The sequence below is a fragment of the Chionomys nivalis genome, chromosome 14 (genome assembly GCF_950005125.1).
Source record: "Chionomys nivalis chromosome 14, mChiNiv1.1, whole genome shotgun sequence".
NCBI lineage: Eukaryota > Metazoa > Chordata > Mammalia > Rodentia > Cricetidae > Chionomys > Chionomys nivalis.
In genome coordinates, this window is record NC_080099.1 from 58,628,334 (window position 1) to 58,654,267 (window position 25,934).

Sequence of the window (25,934 nt, forward strand, 5' to 3'; positions counted from 1 at the left end):
TGGATTTAAGCTCACTTAACAGTAGCTGAAAAAAAGAGTTGGCTCAGCCTCTACAGCCTAGGCTCACAAATAAAATTCCCATTGGTAGCTATGAATATTTTAGCTAATACTACACATATTTTCTCCTTTTAATAAAAATGAAAAAATCTGACACTACTTATCTTTCAATGAGATTTAGAGATTCTATCCTTCAGTAAAATTCTTTTTTCTTGGTATATACTATTATATTAATCATTCTTTAAAGGGAAGAAATCCTCATTGTACAGAATTCATAATTTTTCTAAGATCTATTGTAGACATTGCATCATATAAAATATTGTTATTTTGTTGATTACATGTATTTGCTTAACACAGGTTTCTATTTAGTAGAAATTGCTGCTGTGTATGAAAGAAAAAATTAAATTAATACAAAGTCTAAGTTTTACATACTAAACTTAAACACACTACCAAGAAATATTTAACCTTTAATATTTTCCGTCTATTCAGCTTTTGTTTATTCAGTGTGTCTCATATAAATATAACTTCAAAGGTAGCGGGGAGAAATGTGACACATTCGGCTTGTTGTTGCTAAGCAAAGACTACCATTTCCTGATCATAATTCATTGAGATGACCCCTTGTCTGACTTGAAGTGCTCAAATGCAAATTGCAGGATCTGCTGTAACTACATCAAAGATGTAGATGAAAATGGACTCTGCAGCTTAAGCCATTACTGTCCTTTCTGTTACTAAATTCTCCCTAGTATGGAACGCCTCCTCGGAGATGAGCAGCACACTCTTATATAGGGACCCTTGAATGTTTCTTTCACTGTCTGTACCTGTTTCCTTACTATGAATAAGGAATTTGAATAGGATTTCATTCTTTTTCAAAGACATCTTACAAGAAAAAGAGAGAAAAAAGAAAAAAATAGTGAAAGAAAAAGAGGGGAAAAGAAAAAAGAAAAAAAGAGAGGAGGAGGTGTGGCTAATGCAAAGCATTTAAAACTAATGAAAATACGCAGTCTTAACTTTTAAATGTTATGTAAGATGACTTTCAGGATTTTAAAATTCAAAATATTAAAACAAAAACAAAATAAGAAGAAACTTGGTCATTTTCAAAAAAGTATATTTTTATGTGAACCTTGTTCTATAAGATGTATCAAGTCAATGAGGAAATCAACTCATTTTTAAATACATGTAAAGGTAACTATAAAGTGTAGCCATATTTGAAGAAGATTGGGTACCAATCAACAGGCTTAGTTCTTCATTTACTTGGGGTCCCTGGGACCAGAAGACCACATTAGTACAGAGAAACCCAAAACCTCTGGATTACGAGTTTCTTGTTGACTTTATGAAAACCAAGCTGAGATTCCTACTTTGTGATTTATCACAACACAAATAATTGAGGATCTTAATGTTCACTTTCCATTTCTGCCTCTGTCTATATAAAATCTATTCCTGTTTAATATTCATGCCATTTTTTGTTGTCTACTGAATTTAATTAGAGTTACCTGCATGAATATAGATATTAAGCAATTATGTACTTAAGCAAGGGCAACTTACCAGTGACTTCACCATTGAAGAATGTGACTGTCCCTGTCACAGCAAGTGTGATGTGACTGTAGATCCTCAATGAGGGGCATAGCCTAGTGAGCCCCTTTCCTGTCTATGATGGAATGTTGATGGACCCAGTCTTGTATAGGTCTTGTGCCTGTAACCAATGATGCTCTGAGTTCAACAGTCACGTCCTGAAGATGTCTTTCACAGAACTCTTTTCCATCTTCTGTCCCTTCGATGCTTTCAGCCACCTCTTCTGCAGTGCTCCTTGAATGATGGAGAGGGTGATATCAATGTTCCATTTAGTGTTGAACACTCAACAGTTGTTTATCCTCAGTACTTTCACCAACTATGAGTCTATAAATTAGACTGTCATTTGGTGAAGAAGGAAGTGTCTCTGGCCAAGGACATCGGTATTAACGTCTGGGTGTAAACGTGGATTTTAGAAGACTGAAACACTTTTAATCAGCTTCATTAAACACATTAAACAAACGTTAGAATGTATATATATAACTACATATATGTATATATGCACTTCTATGAATGCATATATATATATATGATTTTTTATTTTCCTATAATTATCCAGACCTAGTAAATTTTGATTGATTTAGTAGAAAAAAAACATTGTGTTGTATTTGCATAATGTTTCTAACACAAGAATTAGAATCACTACAAAATTTCCTGGCCACAAATTTCCACCAAGTCCTTATCACCAAACTCAAACCCTGGCATCTTAAGCATTAGAAATAGAATAGAATAGAATAGAATAGAATAGAATAGAATAGAATAGAATAGAATAGAATAGAATAGAATGGAAATAGAAATAGAGCTTGTTTAATGAAAAATAAGCCTAATAATTTGATCCACTGTCCAGTCAGTATTCTCAGACTGTAAAAACTCAGTGAGTTAAGCAGCCACTAAATTGAACCTTCTAAAAATATTGTGTGTTAAATTGTTATTGATTTCTACTGTGTGGCTTTGACCCTTAAGTTACTTCAGCAACTGTTCTCAAGAACAGGAGGAGTTAGTCATTCCAGGAAATGAATCAGTTTCTCCAAAAGGCTGTGATCTTAAATTCAATAATAGCTATACTAGAAACTGACGAGAGTAAGTCTATAAATAAGATAGGATTGATGCCTACCAACATTCCTCTTGTACTAGTTCTCCATTTTCTTTCCTATATTTGCACAGAGACCTTTGTTGTGTAGACATATAAGTATTTCTGTAAAGCTCGCATGAAAATGTTTAGTAGAAATACAGTAAAAGTGGCTTTTCATGAAATAACCTCTTCTATCCTCAATTGTGTCCTTACTGATATAGTCCAAGTAACTTAGATATCTGAATTCAATGACCTCATCTTCTTGAAAAAAAATCACATTCCCGATTGTTTAATGAGACTTTCTTTGCTTGTGAAAATAAGTCTTATTCAAGTTTTTTTATATAAAATTTTGCTGATGATGCAATCCACATAATTACTACATACGCATTCTAAAATACTTCATTTCAAAAGATTCCCTTAGAGTTTGATGCAGGCAGAAGCACTTATGAAGAAGCAGAGTCTTGCCTTAGTCCTCACCACCAAAGCTCTTAGCGTAGTGTCTTCATTTTGGGGCCTCTCTGTCAGGAAGTCTGAGCTAGATGTCGTCAAAGTCTCAGCAGTCCTGTGTCTGTGTCTCTGTACATACTTCCATCTTAGTTAGCATATCTGCTATAGGGGGAACGTTAGGCAGCAATTTTTAAAAGGGCAAGGAAACAGTATAACTCTGAAACCAGCAGAAAGTGATCCTTTAGAGTTAAAGAAAATCTGAGTTTTAAGTAGTGGTTTCTATGCTTTTCTTAGCTTGGTACAGGCCACACAAAGCAAAGACCTTGCATTCACTCCCTGATGACATATCACAGGCTACAATGGTGTCTCCTCTTCACTCTCAAGTACGGTTGACAAACATGTATCAAGAGGCTGGGGAGATAGTTGAGTGAGAAAAAAGCCCAGTCTCACAAGTCTGATGACATGAATTTGATCCCTAGAACCCATATAAAAATCTAGATACAGGATGCACATCTAATTTCAACATGCCAACAGCTAGACAAAGACACGAGAATCAATGGAAGCTCTTGGCCTAACTGGTTCAGTGTGTGCTGCACAGCAGATACAACAAGAGCCAAATAGCCTGTGTCTCAAAGGTAGGCAAGAACTGACCCCTGGAAACCGTTCTCTGACTTGAACCTCTACTTTCTACAGTGTGCATCTGCTCGCTCAGTCTCGTTCTCACACTCTCCCTCTGTCTCTCTCTCCCTTCCTTCCCCCCACAACTAATTAATTAAAATATCTTAAAGTGCTGGGCGGTGGTGGCACACGCCTTTAATCCCAGAACTTGGGAGGCAGAGGCAGGTGGATCTCTGTGAGTTCGAGACCAGCCTGGTCTATAAGAGCTAGTTCCAGGACAGGCTCCAAAACCACAGAGAAACCCTGTCTCAAAAAACCAAACCAAAATAAATAAATAAATAAAATAAAACAAACAAATAAATAAAAATAAAATAAAATATCTTAAAGTGATTCTTAAACTCAAAATTCCATCAACAATATCGTTTACCCAGCACACTGATTCTTAGCAACATCTCTGTGGCATCTTTATACTTTTAACTATTTACATTATTTTTCATATTACATGAACACACACATATTCATGTATGTATATAATTTGTGACCAATTCACTTAATAGATGCTAATTAGTGAACACATATGGCTTGAATTTTCTGACTGCTTTCTATGCCCTTTCCCTCTTTGTAGTTGTCAGCTCCTACTAGTGCAATCATATAACAGAGCACACTGTGGGCTGTATTCACTTGATCTGAGTAGTCTGCTCACAACAGTGAATTTGATGGCAAACTATGATGTGCTCCTGAGTCATTCTGATATCTTCCCTCTGATGTCACAGATCTCTCACATGTTCAACTCCAACAGTTTCTGTCAACGAAGCCTTTATTATCGTACATATATTACATCTTAAGCTTTCCTTGAACGGCCTACATAAGGAGTATTAACACTTGAGACTGGGTAAAGAGATGGCTGACTTGGCTGAATTCCTGTTTCACAAGCACAACAGCCTGTGTTCAATCCACAGAATACATGGCGATATGCAAGATATCCATCAGTATGGCATAGGACAGGGCCATTTCAGGTTCCCTCTTCTCAGCTGCCCAAGGAACTAACTGGGGACATCTCACTGGACACCTGGGAGACCCTCTAGGGTCAAGCCTCTTGCCAACCCTAAGATGGCTCCCTTAATTAAGATATATACTTCCCTGCTCCCATATCCACCCTTTGTTTATACCAACCATCCCAAGTTCTCCCCATCCTCTCCTTCTTACTTTTCTCTCCCCATCTCCCCTAACCCCCGTCTCATCCCATCCCCAAGATCCCAATTTTTGCCCGGCAATCTTGTCTACTTCTAATATCCAAGAGGATAACTATATGTTTTTCTTTGGGTTTACCTTCTTATTTAGCTTCTCTAGGATCACGAATTATAGGCTTAATGTCCTTTATTTATGGCTAGAAACCAATTATGAGTGAGTACATCCCATGTTCATCTTTTTGGGTCTGGGATACCTCACTCAGGATAGTGTTTTCTATTTTTTTTTTTTTTTGGTTTTTCGAGACAGGGTTTCTCTGTGGTTTTGGAGCCTGTCCTGGAACTAGCTCTTGTAGACCAGGCTGGTCTCGAACTCACAGAGATCCGCCTGCCTCTGCCTAGTGTTTTCTATTTTCATCCATTTGCATGCAAAATTCAAGATTTCATTTTTAACCTCTGAGTAGTACTCTAATATGTATATATTCCATACTTTCTTCATCCATTCTTCCATTGAAGGGCATCTAGGTTGTTTCTAGTTTCTGGCTATTAATAATGCTGCTATGAACATAGTTGAACAAATGCTTTTGTAATATGATAGGATATCTCTTGGGTATATTCCCAAAAGTGGTATTGCTGGGTCCTGGGGTAGGTTGATCCCAAATTTCCTGAGAAACCGCCACACTGATTTCCAAAGTGGTTGCACAAGTTCGTATTCCCACCAGCAATGGATGAGTGTGCCCCTTACTCCACAACCTCTCCAGCAAAGGCTGTCATTGGTGTTTTTGATTTTAGCCATTCTGACAGGTGTAAAATGGTATCTCAAAAAACTGCTGGCTCAGTGCTATGTGCTTATAATCCCAACTCCGGGGAACCAACGTGCATGTCCCCAGGGTTCACTTGTCAACCAATTCAGTTACTTTGCAAACTTGCTGTTGTGAGAAATCCTGTCTTAAGAGAAAATGGATGGTGCCTCTGGCATGTGCACACACTGGTACACAAACACACACCATGGAATTATCTAAAGTTTCCTGTGCGTTGCACTGTTTTTGCAGAATCAGGGTCCAGCCTTATTTCCTCTGAATATCATCATTCCACACCTGTTCCCCTCCTTACCTGATGCGGCGTAATAACCAGGCTAGCTTAATATGATAGTAAATTCTAATGAGGTAATAGCTTACAACACCAGGGATCCAGCAATGAAACCAGAAGTACAAAAGGGGCCAGCGGGGCTCATGCCCGCCAGATTTATACGTAAATATTAGCCCGAGGCGAACACGCCCCCCATCGGGCTGGGCTTCCCCTACATCTCCCCCTTTTGTCTAAATAAGACAGAACTAAAGCAAATACAACTATATACAATAGGAAAAAATAATAAATAAAACAATATTGAGCAAGAAACATATAACAAAAGTTTTGTTAAACATTCTATCTCAAGGAGTCTAAATAATGTAGAGAGTAACTACAATTATCTAATCTTCAACCCCGTCAAAGATCCGAGAAGGGAAGTAATATTACTTAAGCAACCAGGAAGAACAAATGAGAAATTTCCAAAATGTGCAACAAATGCAGAGACAACTGACTACCTGGGCAATCACCCAAAGTCTCGTTTGCAATGTTGAGTCAACCACCTTTGGCTAAGGCCTAACATAACTGACTTATTATTAAAGGCAAGGAACTTTCTTAGAACTATCCTACCCTGTCTTGGCAAGATAAGACAATCCTTTTTTATCCATTTATGGATATTTTGTATTTTTGTCAGTAGTTGAGGTATGGGCTTTTCTTAGCCCAAAGGCCAGTTCTGCCAAGAAGACAAGCTCCCAGTGGAGTGTCTTTGGTGCTCAACGTTCTCTCGGGAGTAGAGTGGTGTTGTCAGGAGTGTTTGCGTCTTGTTGGCATGGAATTTTAAGTCAGATTAAAGGCCGTTTTCTACAGCTCTTCGAAGATGTTGAAGATTATACTATCTATACTAAAAATAATCTCTATGTATCTAAAAAACAACCCAATTATCCTAAAAATAAATATGACAAACATATATGACGATTGATTTATAATTCTCGATATCTAACTTGAGGATTAAGAGAATAAATCACTGTGTAAATTATGAGAACAATGATCTCCAAATGTAAACAATGTCATTACATACCAAATGTAAACAATGTCATTATATAAATAATATCAGAGGTAGAAATGTATATTGCAATATGGTAAATATATCAATACAATATAGACAGAGGCATAAGCATACTCTTATACAAAAAATAGAGGTAGAAGCACTCACATTTAATATTCAATATACCAATATACAAGAATCAGTATCAATACAATTTTCTAAAAACAGTAATTTACAAATACCAATCATCCCATCAAACCAGTTAATCCCTCCCTATTTTTTTGAAAGTACCCCTTGTTTTAATGAGGTAATAGCTTACAACACCAGGGATGTAGGGATGAAACCGAAAGTACAAAAGGGGCCGGCAGGACTCTTGCCTACCAGATTTATACATAAATATTAGCCCGAGGTGAGCATTATTGGGCTGGGCTTCCCCTACACTCATCCACCTCCTCAGAACATTGGTTTATCAACCATGTCCTCCTGTTACGTGCTCTGTTTGATCCACTGACAATGAGGACTTCTGTCCATAGATACCACTTCAGTTTCCTCAGAACATGTTACCTCACAGATTACAGCATTCGTCAACCATTCCCATAGCGTTTGTACTCTGGCTCTTACTTCCCTACTACTGGATTGGTTCTTAGAAAGGACATGCGACTCCTTTGCACCAGATCCCACCATTGTATTCCCTACATCAATGCCTAGCTCTTTATCTATTGCTCCCCTGCCTCCCCATTTACCTATGTTATCTTTGGGGAATGGCATTTTAATGCATACTTGGTCATGGACTCTATGCCACCCTAACCACAAATGCAAGTTTTTCTCGGTGCACGATATTCTCTCTATTCTACAGTAAAGTCTTAGTAGAGGTTTGGAATTTCATTCAAATGTTGATCAGTTAGTGCTCTAGCACACTGGCATCCATAATTTTCATAACACATTTTCTCCATGGCTACTTTATCTACCAAAGTGCTACCTGCCGCTTCCTAGTTGGTTTATGTTGGATAACATTGTCATTGTCATTTTCACCCCTGCCTAAAAATTCAGAATGAGATGCCATCAGTCACCGAATACTGTCATTCTTTCTGTGGTAGATTTCCAAATAAGAACAGCTGTATCCTATTTCTCTGCTATTTTAGTTTCAGTCCTTCATGTCTTGTGCCTACCTTACTGCACAGTCTTCTAGGTTGACTCCTTGCTTGTACCTTACACAAGTCTGTGTATTCACTCTCCTTAAACAGAGCAGAATTAATGTTATAGAAGCCTGAAGATTTTCACAGCTTCATGTCTTCTTTAACAAAAATAAAATTCAAAGCTATAAAAGTAAAATAATTGATATTTTAAAAAAGTAAAGTCTGGTGTGGTGGCACACAACTGTAAATTCTGCACTCTAGGTGGGAGCAGGGGGTTTAGGTGTTCAAGGCTGCTCTCATTGATATTTAGAGAGTTCATGGGCACCCTGTTATCCATCAGATGACTGACCCTGTCTCAAAACTAAAACAAAATAAATCCAAACCTAGAGTACAAGCAATGAATGCGAAGGAAAGTGGGTATGTAGATAGTTAGAAAATACACTACGGAACCATTTGAAACCCCTGAACCTATTTCTCTTGACATCTCTATAGACACTTTTATATTCACTTGCGAATCAATGTTGTTGGTGAAACTGGCTTTTTCTCCTAACTCAGACTGCTTCTAGGAACTCAGTACTAAGGAGACCCCTGGATCTTTGCTCATAGAGTACCTTCCTCAATTTTGGCCTCCAAAGTGTGCAGCTTCACCATCTCAAAACAGAGTCTAAAACCTGGATCTTAAAAATAACCTATTGAGGCCGGGAGATCTGAGTTTAATTCCTGTGTTAGTTCAGTTCCTCTAATTGAATCATAAGATATTTCAGAGACTCAGTTTTCTAAATGAAATGGCCGTTGGGCCATTATGTGTGATAATGTATGTAAATGTTTGACTGACAGTCACATAATTATCTACTTTTTCTTCTAACACCGTCAAGTGGTTTCTTTTCATACCACAGTCTATCATAGAGAATTACTGTTGCTTTCCTTAATATTTAGTCTCTTGTTCTGTGGATTTTCTCGAGGATTATGGTTATCCTCTGCCCATTATTTCCTACATGTGTTTGAATTAAATAATAATTATATGGCAATATATTATATATACATAATATATAATATATTATATTAACAAATATACCATAATCATTATTTAATTCAAATATATTTGTCACAACAGCTCATCATGAAATCACTTAGTTTAAACATGAAGTTAAGTATTAGAGAATAACTCCTACTTATACCCCTCATCTTCCCATTATAGATATAAATACTGAATGAAATATGAATTGAAAAATATCTACCACAAAATAAAAACAAGTCAATATCTAAACCTGTAAAAGAGTTAGGAAGCATACAGCCACAGTTATACACACGTACTGGAATAGGAGAGCAGCCTGGAAGATAGAGTCAGAGAGCATGGACAGAAAGGATTGGGACTAGAGGCTGAGCGATAATCCAACTCAGAACGATCAGGCAGGAAAGTACACTGAGAACTGTGTGTGAACTGGAGACCCTCCCCACAAAATAGCTGCTACTTCAAATTAGAGGAAGAAGCCTCCATTCCATCTTCTGGAAGTAGAATTGCCAGGCATTTTATGCTTTGAATTTAATACCCTACTAGGTGGGTCAAACAGAATATAAGTGTTAGTCAAGGAGAAAAGGGATAACCAGAATCTATAAATAAGAAAATTACCTTCTTGTAGGAAGGTAGACATGGAGGAAAAAGAACCTCGCCATGATAAAGAAAGATCTGTTTAGCAGTCCAGAGGAGAAAATAGAAAAAGAAAGGGACAATATTTTAGGGACCATGATGACAAATTTTCTGAATTGATCAAACCATGAAGCCTCTGGGTGGGGAGGTAAGAAGTCAGCTTCATACCTAACCAACAAATAAATAAACATTGTACCTAATACTAACGCAATAACACAAGAGCAGCACCAAGAAATCTTTACATTTACGAGGAAGAAAGAACTATTTGGAAGAGAAAGACCATCATACTGATCATACTGAAGACTTGTCCACATGATGTCAGAAAGGCTCGTAAAGTAAACTACTTAGTAAACTACTAAGAAAAACATGCTCCACAGTTTTGTGTTCGCTTTTTTTAAAAGCAAATCTCCATTTAACTTACAAATTAATATTGATTAAACTCCATGTTAATTGTGAGGAGGGAAAATAATAGAAAAAGCAACCAGCTTCATAAAATACTAAAATTTCTTCTCACAAAGAAAGGTCAGGGAAAAATATAACCAGGAAGCAACAGGCGATTAGCAGCACTGATGACAAGTAATTAATGGAGGATCCTGATTTTATGCCCAGTCGATTAGCATTCTACATTTTGGCAATTATGGGTCTTGCATCCTTGAACCTCAGCTTCCTCATTGGATAAAATGATATGATAATACTTATCATAAAGACGAAGACCAATATTGCTTGAAATAAGAGGTGTCAAAGTTCCTGCCTGGCACGTAAGAGTGTGAAATCATGTCTTAGACTTCAGGTTAAATCACGCTTGTATAAATCTACTAGGTGTCTCTACCCCATGAATTAATAGGATTGGACCAGATGTGTGCTCACCTGCTAAATCACCTTTCTAAAAGTAATCTCCAGTCTCTTTCTTCTACGTGCAGATTTCACTTTCTGTGCATCTTCTCTAGTTTTGTCTTATTGTCATTACCGATATAAAGTCTTAGCTCCTGCAGTTTCTGACTACTGTGCTTTTGAACTTGTGTATCTCTGTACCATCCCCACCATCTCCCAGAGTGCTAGTGCTTGCTCCTGACAGCTAACAAACTGCATTCAACTGAATTAAATTTGTTGAGTGAAGGAGCGAATGAATGAAAAGATATTGAGTAGCCTGTTACTTTGTGATGGAAAGGAAGTGAGAGTTAAGTGGCTTTTACTGTGTGACAGTGCTTCAGTGTCTTGGGAGTTAATTTCTAAAACCTGCTGCTAATTAAAAGTCAAGACTCATACATTTAAAAATTAAATTTTTCCTCTAAAGACATTAACATGATACTTATTTTTAACTCCTCTTTGAATTTCAGCACACTGATTTTTATTTTTATGTAAGTGGTAAATATTGTGAATCAGTAGTTACAGTAGTGACCGTCCTTGAATAGAATCAATCTGTAGTAAGTGGTGATAGGAAAAGGTGCCATGATGTACAATTCTGTGTTGTTACGTGTAATAATATAATATAACCAAATGTTTGTAGATGTAGGTGATGTTCCTAGTGGAGATTAAAAGTGAAGGGCAAACCGGTTAGAATTGATAACATGGTATTTTCATTATCTTGCATATTGGCTGATTCTAATATCTGTGGGCATTAGTCAAATGCTGCTGCTATGAATGAAGCTGCAAGACATTAATTTCCAATTTATTTATGAAATATCATTGTTCATGACCAATAATATTCAAAAAATCAAGGTCAAGACATATGAAACATTAATTCATAAATGAAAGCTCTTGCTTGAAGTATATGTGGTGGTTCATATCAGTCACCTCAGCACTGAGGGGCCATGGAGAGGGATTACTGTAAACTCAAGGCCAGCATCCACCATAGTAAGGCACTGTTTCAATACATCCAGAATGAACAATATAAATTAAACTTACATTAAAAGCCAAAATGCCAATTATTTTATATTATACTTTTGTTTAATACTGTAGTTTTAAACTCCTTTCAAATTAATCAAGGTAATTTTCTCAAGATAATGATGCCAGTTCTTCCCCCATAAACCCCTTGGCCACAGCTGATGTTTGACTTCCTTCCATTCTTAGCTGTGTTTCTCTGTAGTCGTTTATCTGTCAGATCGTTCCTTTCTATCTGCTGGAAATGTTGTCCTCAGCACTTCTGAGAACTTGCAACCTAAAAGCAATCCTCTAACAGCAAGCTTCAGTTTTTCCTCTGGATAAACAATGAGTCACCTCACCTATTTGAGTCATATGCTGACCTCTTGGGCCAGATCCTGGGAAGCAATCAATGAACTTCCATAACCTCCTGACCAATACTCGGGAGGCCGGATGAAATCAGTACAGTTTTGTTGCTTGTCATTTCTATCAAAACTGTATTAAACACACAACTAAGGACAGCCAAAGTACGATTTTCACCACATTCCCAAGCCTTGGTTTAAAATCTTAAGTTACCAGTAGTTAAGGTTTCAAATGATGCAGCCCACAGACCATGGTAAAATGCAACTCTGCTTATTGCATGGCACTCAGAGTCTGTGCACGCTGGGAAAACTGCATAGATACAACTATTTTAGCCTTTCAAAACATTCACAGAAATCAGGAATAACATTAAATATTCATTTTGTCATATGTTTATTACAATGTTTTGAAAAATACTTCAGAATTCCTGAAAACAAAGTATAAATCTATTACTGATGTTTTAAAACCTATGTGTTAGACACTGTACCAGTACAAGCTAGAAGTTATAAGCCTTAAAGTTGTATATGTTTCTCTCTGAATTTTAGAGATTTTTGACTTATAAATTACACTCATTAAATATATTTGTTGAATAAAAGAAGGTAGTATTAGCTTGGCTGTTGTGGCTCACACCTTTATTCCCAACACTCGGGGGGCAGAGGCAAGGAAATCTCTGTGAGTTCGTGGCCAGCGTGGTCTGCAGATTGAGTTCCTGGACAGCCGAGGATACACATAGAAATCCTGTCTTAAAAAGCAAGACAAAACAAAAAACCAAACAAGCAAATAAACAAGCAAAGGATGATACCTGGGTCAGTCCAATACAGTCAATAAACTATCTCTATAATACTGATGTCTATGAACCATAGAGCCCATCAAATAAAGGGGGCCTTTTAGGAGCTTAAATTTTTACATAGCCTTTATGATTATGCCTTTTTGCATTGATATACCATTTGGGGAAACAGTGTGTGTTCACATCAAATAAATAGCATGTTCCTTAATAATGATTTTCTTTAAGTAACCAGAAGAGAAGGGAAAATTCTTAATTCACAGATGCTACCTAAATTTTCATCACTGAATCATTTTCTCTAAGTGTCTTGGGGAGCACATTCTATTCACAACCTCGGTGGATGTCATAGCTGCTTCTCCATGTTGTTTAATACTTAACTGAGGTGCATTTAAGAGTTTGGAGAACACTCTGATATTATCCCATAAGTAGATTTATATTATTGAGTTTTTGAAACTTTTGTGTAATTCTAAAGTATCTTAAATGTATACCCAAACACCAGTGCATCTTAAGGTTGTTTAATATGTATTTCTAAAACTAAAACTTGGCACCATTTGTTGCTACATTTCCCCTGGTTCTGAAAAGGAAGATACATCTCCATGGTGCCAACAGAAATCATATCTTAAGTTCCAATTAAAATGTGACTTTTTCCACTCCAAAGCTCCATGTGACCATTTAGCCATCTGTTGGGTGACACAACCCCACTGATTTGAACCTAGATAATTATGACTGTAGGAACAGTGCAGAGAAAAGTTCAGCTCGGGATCCAGTGGAGAATAACTGTTAATTATGAAGAGATAATTACTAAGAGTTTAGCTCACATGGAGGGGGGAAATAGCAAATTTCTGATGTAGTACAAATCACACACACACAAACACACACAGAAGCATTTGTCTCGTCTCAATTTTTTCTTCTTTTTCTTTTTCTTTCTTTCCTTCTTTTTTTTTGTTTTTTTTGTTTGTTTTGGTTTTTTTTTTTTTGTTTGTTTGTTTTTTCAAGACAGGGTTTCTCTGCAGGAGCCTGTCCTGGAACTAGCTTTTGTAGACCAGGCTGGCCTCGAAATCACAGAGATCCACCTGCCTCCTGAGTGCTGGGGTTAAAGGCGTGCGCCACCACTGCCCAGCTACATTTGTTTACATATTAATCAATACCAGGAATATTCCTTTAAGATACATATGCCAAATAGTATGTCTACTAAAATCACAGTCACCAGGAGATGTGCTGTTTTCTATAAATTCTTCCTTAGAGTCTTTGCACTTTGGTCGTGACTGATTTACCACACGAAAACATTTGTACTTATGGCCAGTGTTAGGAATAAGGGAGGGAAACCTAATCTTTGCCACTGTTAGAATATGAATAAAGCCCTCAGCATATTCTAAAGTTACATCACCACTAGAGAAGAAAAACTGGAATGGGTCCTCAGCTGTTAAGTTTGATGACAGAAGGGATGAGAGGACTCAGGGTACCATTGTGCCCACACGTAATACCACAGAATATTAGATTTATTTTCTTCTCACCTTCTTGATATGAATAACTGAGCTGGGAAGTAAATAAAAGGCAAATCATCAAGAAAAATCAAGCCAATGGTTTTTACCTTAGCTATATTGTCATTACATGAAATATCCCTGAGCGATGTAGTGGATACAGACCTTTATTGTTTATCTGGGCTCACCAGTGTTAGAATCAAAGGCCTCTATAGCTTATTAGTTCATGAGGAGCCTCCTAAGCCTTCACTGCAGCCATGAAATGGAGCCCAACTGCTTGGTTCATGTGAAGTAATTGACCGGCTCTCTGAATACAGCAACACTAAAAATTTGTGACATTAGATTGTGGCAGAACTTAGCCTTCAGGAATTAGTGGAGAAGTGTAAGCGAAGGATTTAAATCACCCCAACATAAAGATGCTCGAGAAGTCCAAATGTATTCCTTGTTTAGAAACAAAATGAGGTTAGCTGCAATGATGTATCTTCCATTTTGTATTAGCTCACCAGAATTATCAAGTGAAAATAATTCTTTACTATAAAGTATTTACAATTTGCCATCATACATGTTTGAATCCCAGGGAATCTATATGATTAATGGAGGTGGACAGGTCATGTATTCTCTCCAAACTTTGGTTTGGCTTTCTCTAAAGAATGAAAATAATGTAAATGCTTTTTCTTGAAGACTGGAAAATTAGATGATGAATCTAAGCTTTTTGTATTAAGTTATGTTTATCCCAAGCTCCCAGTAGGAATGATTATTGAGAGTCATCTCAGAATTATATTCACATGACATAGGATTCTGCTTAGAAACACACATAGATTATACATTTGAGACTTGAGGATCTTAAAAAACATCTCACATTGCAAATTGCTAATTCACTTTTCTCTTCTGTCCAATGATCTTGAATAAATTTGGATTATAGTATAAATTTAGGCTGACTTCTATCTGCTTATTTTTGAATTAGCACATCAGTTTGCAGATAAGGTTTTTATTTCATTAACCATTAATTATTTAGAAGTGCTAATTGCAATACAATGTGAAAGAAAGAATGGTGAACTGAAATCCAGGAAGCCTAACTTCTAAAAGTAGGTGTTTGTCCTAGGGCAAATTAATCTATCTGGCTTCCATGCCTGTGACTTTGTCTCAAAGGTCATCTATGGATGTCACATTATGGTTCCACAAGAAACTTAGGGCAGATAAAAAAAAAATTCTATCTTTTGTTTGTGATCAACTTTGTGTCTGCAGGTCTGCTTCTCTCTCCACTCATTAGAAGAGAGTATGGTTGCTTTTATTTTGAAGTTAATTTTCTCCCCAAGTCTGAGATTTTAGTTGTCAGGTAACCGTAAAAGAACAACTTGTTCCACTCAGGTAGAACTCTCTTCTTGTTCCTGACCAGACCAGCCATGCATGTGGGAAAGGCCCTACAATCCCCATGACTTTCTCAAAAGAACATAATGTAAGTTATGAAAGACAACTTTTACTCTCAGAGTGAAAGCTACAGGTCTGGCTTAGTTCTTTGAATTTCTTTTAAATTAAAGAACAGAAAAAATTTCTATGGAAAAATTTTAACTAAAAATATTTCTTGTACTTTCTGTTCTTGTTCAACAAACTTTTACAAGAAATAAAACATACTCCACACATATTTAAGAAACTTGAATGCTTATTAGTAAAATTCAATCAACTTCCTGAGTTTTATAACTTTTTATGTCCAATTTGGAATAAAGATACCCAGCAAAGAGAACTTTAAAGATGACAAGGAATGGAAGTATGTATGCCTGTACCCTGTGTGATTGCTGCTGACTGGATTAAGAAAAAGAGGATTGCTGGTATGTAACTGAGTTTATCAGTTCCATTCCTGGGACCAGATAAAAGTCTAATAATGCAGATAGACTTTGTGAACTCATAACCCCCATTTGAATAACACCAGCTACAAACCTAATAATTTATTTTATTTCTCATAATCAAATGCTCTTTCTTCCACCCTCTACTATAACTTTACCTCAAAGGAAATTCTGCAGGAACCAAAACGCATGAGGTTTTCATACGGTTTAGATTCTATTGTTTTGCCAGGCAGTGATCATTATTTAATGGGAGACTGATTTTATTGTTCAATGTATATTTGACACTGTGCTACATTTTGTTAGCCATACTTGAAGTAGACAATGAAATGAAACAATACAAGTTTTGAGATGAACTTTTCATTTTGGTTTGCCTCATTTGACCCTCTCTGTTCTCGAGGCAAAAGCCTGGCCTAATTTTCCTCAGAAACACATCTATCATTGCCCCCTACTGTTTCAGGATCCCTCTCTTCTCTGTATTTTAGAAAAGTGACTTTTTGAACCTTGTGGTTCTTTATTGTCAGATGTCTAGCCAGCATTCCAGACAGCACAGAAGAAGGATCAGAAGAGAAACCCTGGGGCCACCCCTCCTTCTGACCCAGCGAGTATGATCTGGAAGTGGGAACAGCAAGGAAGCATCTGAAAAAAAAAAAACCCAAAAGTTCCCTTCTAGGTCATACAACATAAGAGCTGTTCTATTTCAATACCGCAGAAATTCCTTCCTCTATGTGTTAAAACACGGTGAACTCTATAGCTGTTCTGGAGTACTATTTCAGATGTGAGCTTTGTGTCTCAATTTTCTAAAGCACATTTTATATGGAAAAGTCAATAAAATGGAACCTATACAATAGAGGCATGTTCACGTTTGTAGACAAAGTGAAAAAGGTCTGAATCATGTAAGAGATTTCTAATTAATAATACCCATGTGAGGCTACCAAGATCGTTCTGTAGTTAAAAACTTACACTCAAGTTCAAACCCCTGGATCCACAATGCATAAGAAAATCTGTTTCTGGAATATAGCTTCTGACTTCCATGTGTTTCTTGGCACTCACACACTTGTGCTTGGCCATACACAATGATATTTTTAATTCAAAAATAAGTAAGTAGTCATATAAATTTTGTGCTGAGGCTTTGAAATCCCTGTAGTGTCATGCTGAAATGCATGCTCGGCTTCCAGGATACGTATTTTTTTCAATTTCCCAGTATTTTATTATTATCTCTGTGACTTAATTTTCATGTGGTTTTTTTAATCTATCATTTGCTTATCTTAATTAAAAATGTGCTATATCATTAAGCATTTCATCTTTCAGTTAGATGGTTTTGCATATAATTATATGAAAGAAGAATAGAAAACTTTTTAATGATTATAATAAATGATCTGCAGAGTTGTCCACATTTTATAATTAGCTTAGTTAGGCTATTAATTAGTTTCTGTGTAGCCTATGTAGAAGATATATTTCCAACATGTGCCTATAAAATTATTACTATAAACTCATATTTAAAAAATAAAGGAAAACATGGATTTAAACACACAGGCAAATAATCTCACACACACACATACACAAAAAAAAAACCCAAAACCTTGAGTAGACAGAAATCATTGTGTGGCTGGCTGTGTTATCTTGTATTTAACTAAGGTAGGAAATGTTCTAGGTATATTAACCATATATATTCTTCATAAAATAGAACTTCAGTAAGCATTTGCACTATTTACATTACAATTGTTTGGCTTACGGGCAGGGCATGGTAATAAACATCCATGATTGTATTGTTCTGATAAGGAGATGGGAGGCATAGACAGGAGATAACCATGGAAGCTCCTGGACCAGCTAGCCTGGAAAACACAGTGATAACAACAGAACTTCTCAATCAAGGTGGAAGATGAAGACCAACATCTGAGGTGATCCTGTGGCCTCCATGTACATGATGCTCACACACACACACACACACATGTGCGCACGCTTTTTTTTAAAAAAACAGATTCTTTGGCATGGTGTGGTGTCAGATTTTTGTTGTTGTTTCTTTGTTTTGTGACAGCACTGTTGTTTGTTTTTGTTCTGTTAATTTTTGTGCGTTGTCGTGTTCACAAAAGGATTAAATGGGCATGTTTGATTTGCAAACTATGGTCAGCAGTCTTGCCATTGCCTGTTCATACTCCGAGATAATGATTCCGGATAGGTACTTGTGGCCCCGGAGGCACGGGAATGAATGGCGTGTCTGTGTAGCAGCTGTAGCTCTAACCTCTAACTAGCTTTCATTTTCCATCTTTACGATTTTCATTTCCTCTACTGCAATAGATTCTCCTGCCCATGTTGGTGGTCTTCTGAGCTCTTCTGACATGTGGTCTGTTAATGATACTGTTAATAATTTCTCATATCCTTTCTCTCTTCTCTTTTAGTCTCGACCTATCCCTTCCCACCTTACTTCAGCAGTTGCAGAGAGTATCTTGGCTTCAGCCTGTGAAAGCGAGAGCAGAAATGCGGCCAAGAGGATGCGTCTGGATAAAGCCCAGGTACTGAGGAGTGTGGAGGAGTGCAGACTCAGATTCGAAAAATGCTATGCTCTGGTGATCCATTCATACCAAACCAAAAAAAAATCTATGGTGGAAAGAGGGCAATAGCAAAACTGAATTAAGCTTCCTGTACCAATTTAATGACTGACTAAGAGGTTCTGGCTGATTGGTTATCATATTATTCAAATTTACCTTGTCGTTTATGACCATGACTCAAATGTGTTCATTTGTAATGAAAATGAACCTATCTTCAGTGCTGTCTGGTCTGTACTGTCATATACTGCTACACTGCTGGGGGGGGAGGGTTACTATATTACCAATGACAATAGATTGTGCTGTTGATAATCGAAGTACAGATAATCTCCGAAAGATTAGAACATCTTAAATGGGGATCTAATCTAATGGATATCCATTCCCTAAATTTACTCTTCTTAATTAAATATCTGAGAACTGTATTCTTGAGGCTTGAATTGTGTAGTGCAATGTGTGCATATTTGGTACACTGTTCACCGGCGCTTCTCTTGGTGGTTCTTTTAGTGTTGTATTTTTCTGTCTTTCCTTCCTATCCACTCAATAGACTTCTCTTCCTTACTGTCATCCTTTCTTAATTATCCACAGTAAATTATCTAATTTACAGTGTGTTACATTATATACTACTGACAAAGGCTTGCTTTATTCTGACTTTTTAGATTTTATACAGTGGGTCCTTCACGCTTATTGCAGCTGAGATGCTTGTAGAGTAAATTGTTAATTCAATAGTTTTTCTCAAGCATGCAAAAAGAGCCTTCTATTTCAAGATTAAAATATCTTTTAGATGTTTCAAAATGGCATTATTTTATGTACTGAATATTATTAAATATTATGTATTTATAGTCCAGAGTTGCAAAGGATGAAGCTTATAGTTAAACAAAATGTAGTATCAATGTTCAATAAAAACTATTTGAAAATGCCAATTTTGGAATTATTAATGATGATAATCAGTATATATTTGCATGTCCAAGTCTTCAGTTTAGATGATTTATCATCTTTATAATGGTGAAATTTGTCATAAGTTGGGCTACAGTACTATACACATTGCCATCTGGTTAGCTTGTGCATTTGAAGAGTAACCAACCTCACTTTACTTCTCATATCTCCCAATAACTGATTGACAGCCAGCTAGGTCAGATTTGTATGCTTCAGTCTCCTCACGAGAAATAATATTTGTAACAGTCTTAATTCTCAAGAGCTGACACAAGCACCTTAAAAAAGAGGACTCATGATACATCCTAAGCATTTTTCTGGTAGCAATGTAAGCAGCAATGAGGTCCACCTAGAAGGTTCTCCTATCTAGGTCCCTTTCCGTTATCTCAGTAGCAGTGAAGCTGGAGATAAGCATCAATAGTTTAATGTCTGGTGTAATAATCTCTTGTCACACTAAGTCCATTTGAGAAAAGATCTTAATTCTAAAAACTAAAGTGTTCAAATTCTAGAATTAAAAAGACTTTCCTGCTTGATGGACAGTCACATGCAGCACCTACTGACTCTGGAATATAATCGCACAGTATCAGTAATACATATTTGATGAAAAGTGAGAAATTAATGTCTATTACTTCCTATAATATCACTCTACAGCAAGCTGTAAAAGAGATAAAAACACATATTTAGCTCATAGAGTTGTGATGGTAGGTAAGTCTTTATATAGTTAAGTGTCTCTGCACCATATGCTTGGTTATCTCGAGCGGTAGAAATGCCACACTCAATTCGCTAGTCATTTACTGTTAACTAATACATTTGTGCTGTGCCTGTTACAGGTCTTTACATCAGACTAGTGTTTGTTTTCTTAGAGCAGTCATCAATTAAAGAAAAACTCCCAGCAATATTTAGCGATGAGATTGCCTGCTACTGTTCCTTAGACTGGGATGGGCAGGTACCAGTGATCCCTTGACTCTTCTCTCAGATTTTCAGTTCTATTTTTCTTTGTTTGCTAGAACATGATGATTGTATCATGAAAAGCTGACTACTTTAAAATGGGGATTATATTAGTTTAGACATCTCAAAATGGATGTAATTCTTGCCTAAATAGGTTTACAAGTCTCAAGATGCATGTAATAAGTAGCAAACCAATGTTTTAAATTACATCTTATGGGTTGAGAAGATGGCTCAGACAGTAAGCACTTGCCTTATAAGCATTAGTACCTCATTTCCACTCATAAACCCTACAAACAAAAGAAAACAAAGCAACAGGAAAACCCTGGGAACAGTGGCAGGTACTGGTAGCTATAAAGCTGGAGAGGCAAGATAGACAAGACCCTGGTGCTCTCTGGCCATACAGTCTAACCTACCTGGTGAGTCCCATACTAATGAGAGACTGCCTCAAGAGGAAAGTAGCGAGCACTAGGAAATGATTTCCAAGGTGTTCTCTGATATCCCCCTTCACATACATACCCACATGAAACTGAATGAATAAATTGTATTTTATAGTGTTTTGTAAATCAGTGAGACACTTTACAAATGCAAAAACCCTATGAAACTGGTAGTAATATTCACATAAACATAAAATTCAGGTCCAGACAGTATGAAGACCCATGTGAGGTGAAACTGCATGAAAGCAGTCATTGGAGTCATTGTTACCCTAAGATAATGCAGGTACCCCAAGAAAGGGACAGAGCCTGGTTACATACCCTGAATCCTAGGACAGCACATAGAATTAGCATTTCATAAATTTTAAACCATTGATTCTTATGACAAGCTCTGTAGGTCTCATCTGAGATGCCACACCAAGACTTCTATGGCATCATTCTCCTCCCTCTTTTCCATTGACAGCATCACTCCGATGTTGGATCCAAATCTTTGTCTAATTATGGGCTCTTGGCATTGAAACCATGCTTTCTTCATGTACCTGTAACCAGACTCACAATTGTTAGAACTTGCCCATGGTTTAGAGGTTTTCCATCAGCAGCTGACTGAAGTAAAAGCATAAAATTTCAAAAAGGTCAAATTCTGTTTTTGTGTTAAGCCTCACCCTGACCCTTTGTTGCCACTGGCTGGCCACATAGTGAGCTCTAATTATGTATGTTCTTCAACGTTTATGATGTTTGATGAGTTAATTGGATTTTATGGAGCTGTTTGATCGATGAACATGAAAGATGTTATGGATGTGCTAAATTCTTTCTTTCAAATGTCCATTTCATAAAATCAGCACAGGCCTGAAGCCAGCCAGTGGCAAGGTCAGAACTGAGAGCTTCATCAGACATCAGAGTTCACAGAACTGAAGGGAATCCCTATGCACACCAGGATATATGCAGGGTTTCTGTCTTGCATATAAAAATCTGGAATTTGTTCATGATTAAAAAGAAATCTTCCCTCTTTTGGGTACTGGGGAAAAAAAAAACATGAGCAATGTCAGACTTCACTTTTTCATCTATGACAGTAAAAATTTAGAATGAAAGTCTCCTGTATCTCTCTTGCTCATTCTCCATTTATCATTCTGAGCTTCTGCTGTTGTTTAGTGTTTGGGTTGTTTGTCTATTTTGCTTTTTGTTTTTTTTTTTCCTATAAAACAAAGTCTCACTCTGTAGACCAGGCTGGCCCCAATTTTTTGGTGATATTTTGGGTTGTAGACAAATCCTACCAGAAATACACTTAGATGATATCTAGGTTATGGTGCCTGTAAAAAGATCAACTGGGGCAGCTCCTAGCTGGCTGCTTATTTCTTGTTTATGTCAAATTTTTGTGATTTTTTTGAGGAGTTTCACATATTTTGTCCACATGCTTTATCAATGATTACTATGAAGAGTTTGGAAATGATGGGTTTTTTTAATTTATAGCTTCCATTCTTCTAATTTATAGCTTGCATTCATTGATAGTTCTAAAGAAGAGTTCACCTAAAACCAAACGGTTGGGGGCTACCCCCCACCCTGCAACATTCTCCAGTCTCCTGTCCTTGAAGGAGAAAATGGTGAGCGCTGAGAGATACCCCTGGTGCAGTCACTGAGAAAAATGGGGAAAGGATGCTTGAAGGAGATGCAGCATCTGTGATTCGATTCAAAAACCCAGTCGGTGGGATTGGCCTGTTGCTTAATTACTTTGATCTAATCAAAAGTGAGGGAAGAGAATAATAAAATTCTATCCACTGACTTTCTCCTAAGTTAAAACAAATTGTTGTCAGATATCCTGCTTGAATTTATGGGCTCAAGACTTAGAAATATCTAGAAAGTTCACACTTCCTTACTGTATTTTTTTTTTTTAAATTTAACCATGATGCATTTACTGAAGTCTACATTTCTTCATGATTTCTCCCTTGCTCTGATAGGGCACTAGTGAGTGGACCTGTTAGTAGAAGACATGTCATCATGGATGCAAACACTGAAACTGTAGCTGTGCATGAAGAAAATCTTCATACATTTTATTTTGTCTTGGATACATTTGAAAACTATCAAAAACACTGAGACAATTTTGTCTTTTTTAAAATCCCCCCCACCCCTGTGTGTATACATGTTGTGCTTATGAGTATGTATGTGCAATTATATCTGTGTCGAGACACATGCGTGGAGATCAGAGGACAACTTCACCTTCTACCTTGCTCGAGAATAACTTCTCTTTGTTATCCACCTTCACATATGCCAGGTTAGGAGTCCCACAGGACTTGGGACAGGGTCTTGTCTCCTCCCCCTTGTTCTAATTTGGAAATGCTGGTAGTATAGACACAAAAGGTCTGGGCTTTCTCTGATTTTGTATGGGTTCTGGGAATCAGGTGCTCATGTTTCCAGGGAAATGTTCTACCCACTGAGTCACTAGCCTCATGGAACAGATTTTGAGATAAGAAGCCTCTTCATCATGTCTACAGTTTTAATTCCTTAAGACGATAAGCTTGACCACACATTGAATTGAAAGCTATATTTTCAGTAGATTTTATTATTTAACTACAAACTGTTGTAGTAACTGAGATATGACTTGAAACCTATTTTCTGAGTCTGCTAGCGCCTATGTCCTTGTCACTATTCTTAGGAATCCTGGATCTTAAGTATGCACCTAGCATTTTCCTTTCTTACAGCCAATATTTTGGAGAAAGACCCATGTCTTCAAATCATTTAATATGTTTCAACATTGCTCATCTATGCACAGGATAAAATATATTAAATAAGGAAAACAAACCCCCTTTGAGGGTAACTGTAAAATATTCTTTGTTTTATATTTCATGATAATTTTAGGCTCTGTATGGTACAGTATATGTTGCCAGTCAATGATGTCCTCATTAATAAGGGTATTAATAGCAGAGACACAAAAGGATAGAGCATTATCTGAGACACCTTAGATTTATGGCCAAGCAAATTGTCATATTTTATGAAGCTGGATAAACCAATATTTAGAGACATTGTAAAAATTTCCCAGTGTATCAGGATTGTTTGGAAAGACACTTACTCCCTAAGATAGCCATCTTGTGCTTGATGATAATACTGACTTAAAATTTTTAAGGTATTTTCAATCATATAGCATGATTTTGACAATTTGAGAAATTAATAAAGAAATGTTTACTAAAAATTCCATTCCCTATTTTATAGCACACTTGCTTCTTACAATTTTTAATTAATTAAATTTTTTTTATTTATTTTACACCCCAATCACAGTTTCCCCTGTCTCTTCTTCTCCCATTTCCTCCCACCTCTTACAGTTTGATAGACAAAAGCTTCTGAATGTTACGAGCATTACACTATGGCTTCCATTTCCTCTGCTTTCTGAGGATTTACTCTGTTACCATTAATCTTGTGGTTCTATTGGAAATTTTCCTATTACTTCATGAATTCCTTTTCATAGACTACTAGGGACATAGTCTACGTATCCTAATACAAATTTCACATACAAACATCATCTTGCCTATTATTTCTAGGATAATCCCGAGTAGCAGCATTGATAATGAATAAATAATTTTTTTTAAAAAAATGAAAAGAATCCCCAAGGCTCTTAAAAGTCTCGATGAACAGAAGATCCATATCATTGTAATTTTTCCTTTTAAAATCTGATATAAAAACAAAATTAGTATAAATTAACTAAAGTCACAATTATGGAATACTATCCTCCAATATTTATATTAAAGATGGCTTAAAAGAGAGTAGTAATAGTGATAAAAGAGTATCTCAGTGTGTAGATGTGTGGACACTGGAACACCAGAAGGAATGACCAGGTGCTTGCTTCTCTAAGTCACATTCATGAGAATGCAGAAACTAAACTGTCCTCTGCAAGTGCCAACTTGATGGGTCGATAACACAATTCCTAAAAGATGGTAACATTCCAGGCAAAATGATGCAATAGTCTCTTGATTTACACAGGTGACAGACCTGAGACAGTCTAATACGTATGTGAATGCAGACACTAACACCTTTGATTGTTCCTAACAATCAGTTTAAGTGTTTGCTTCCAAGCATTCACAATATGCTCTCTGGCTATTGGCATGCATCTCTGGGCAGATTCCAGGTTGGCTCCTCTAGGCCTGGTAGACCTTAACTTCTACAAATATATATTTGCCATTTGTGTTTTAAAAACTGAGTTTGTTATTCACATTTCACGACAGTTGAGGGAAATAATGTCAATGGTGGTCTGAACAAATTCTGCAGAGAAAAATATATGACTGTAACGCTGTTTCCATTGTGTAAGCAGACGACCTGCATCACTAATATTCTGTAGTGTTAGCCTAATAATGGCTAGACTCAAATATCAGTGGGTTCAGCTGGTGTCCACAAGTGATAACTTTTGTACGGGAAGTTTTTAAAACTTTCTGGTTTTCTATTTATTTGAACTACTCTTTCTGTAAGTATTAAATTATCTGACTTAGTAAGGAATGGTTGATGAAAATTACTTCTAAATCCATCCTAAAATGATTTATTTGGTAAATTTGCATTATTTTCTGATTGACAAGTTTAGCCAATATAGACAGGAGGAAAGGTTTCCCAAGAAGTCATTAACATAGCTTTTCGTGACCTTGTTAACTGTTTTATAATACTGGATTTTTAATTCTGGAAAACTATTAAACAGTCATTGCAACTCTCACATTGAAACTATATAAGGTATCATTTTTCATTAGGAGACTCTCATTCTATTGAAGATCAGTGAGGTGCAGATGGTACACTGGGTAGATGGACTGTTGGAGACACTGAGGTAGAGTCCTGTGAAGTCTTTCTGGGTACTTGGAAGGCCCTCAAGAGGAGGGACTGTTTCAGCTCAATCTTAAGAAGAGATGTTGACAGCAGTAAACCTTCAGATGTATTCTTGACATGAGGAGCATTTCCAAACAATAGATGTCCTTTGATACCTAAAACAATAGTCTCCATAAAAGAAGCT

At 36.7% G+C, this 25,934-nt stretch overlaps 1 protein-coding gene across 7 annotated transcripts in view; it reads left to right on the forward strand.

Annotated features, from left to right (window-relative positions):
* Window positions 1-25,934, forward strand: part of Nol4 (nucleolar protein 4) — a 372,059-nt gene that overhangs the window by 290,786 nt on the left and 55,339 nt on the right. For all 7 annotated transcript variants that reach the window (XM_057789161.1, XM_057789158.1, XM_057789164.1 and 4 more), the window contains one exon: window positions 18,504-18,617. In XM_057789161.1, coding sequence (XP_057645144.1) covers window positions 18,504-18,617 — 114 coding nt within the window. The remainder of the gene's footprint in view (window positions 1-18,503; window positions 18,618-25,934) is intronic.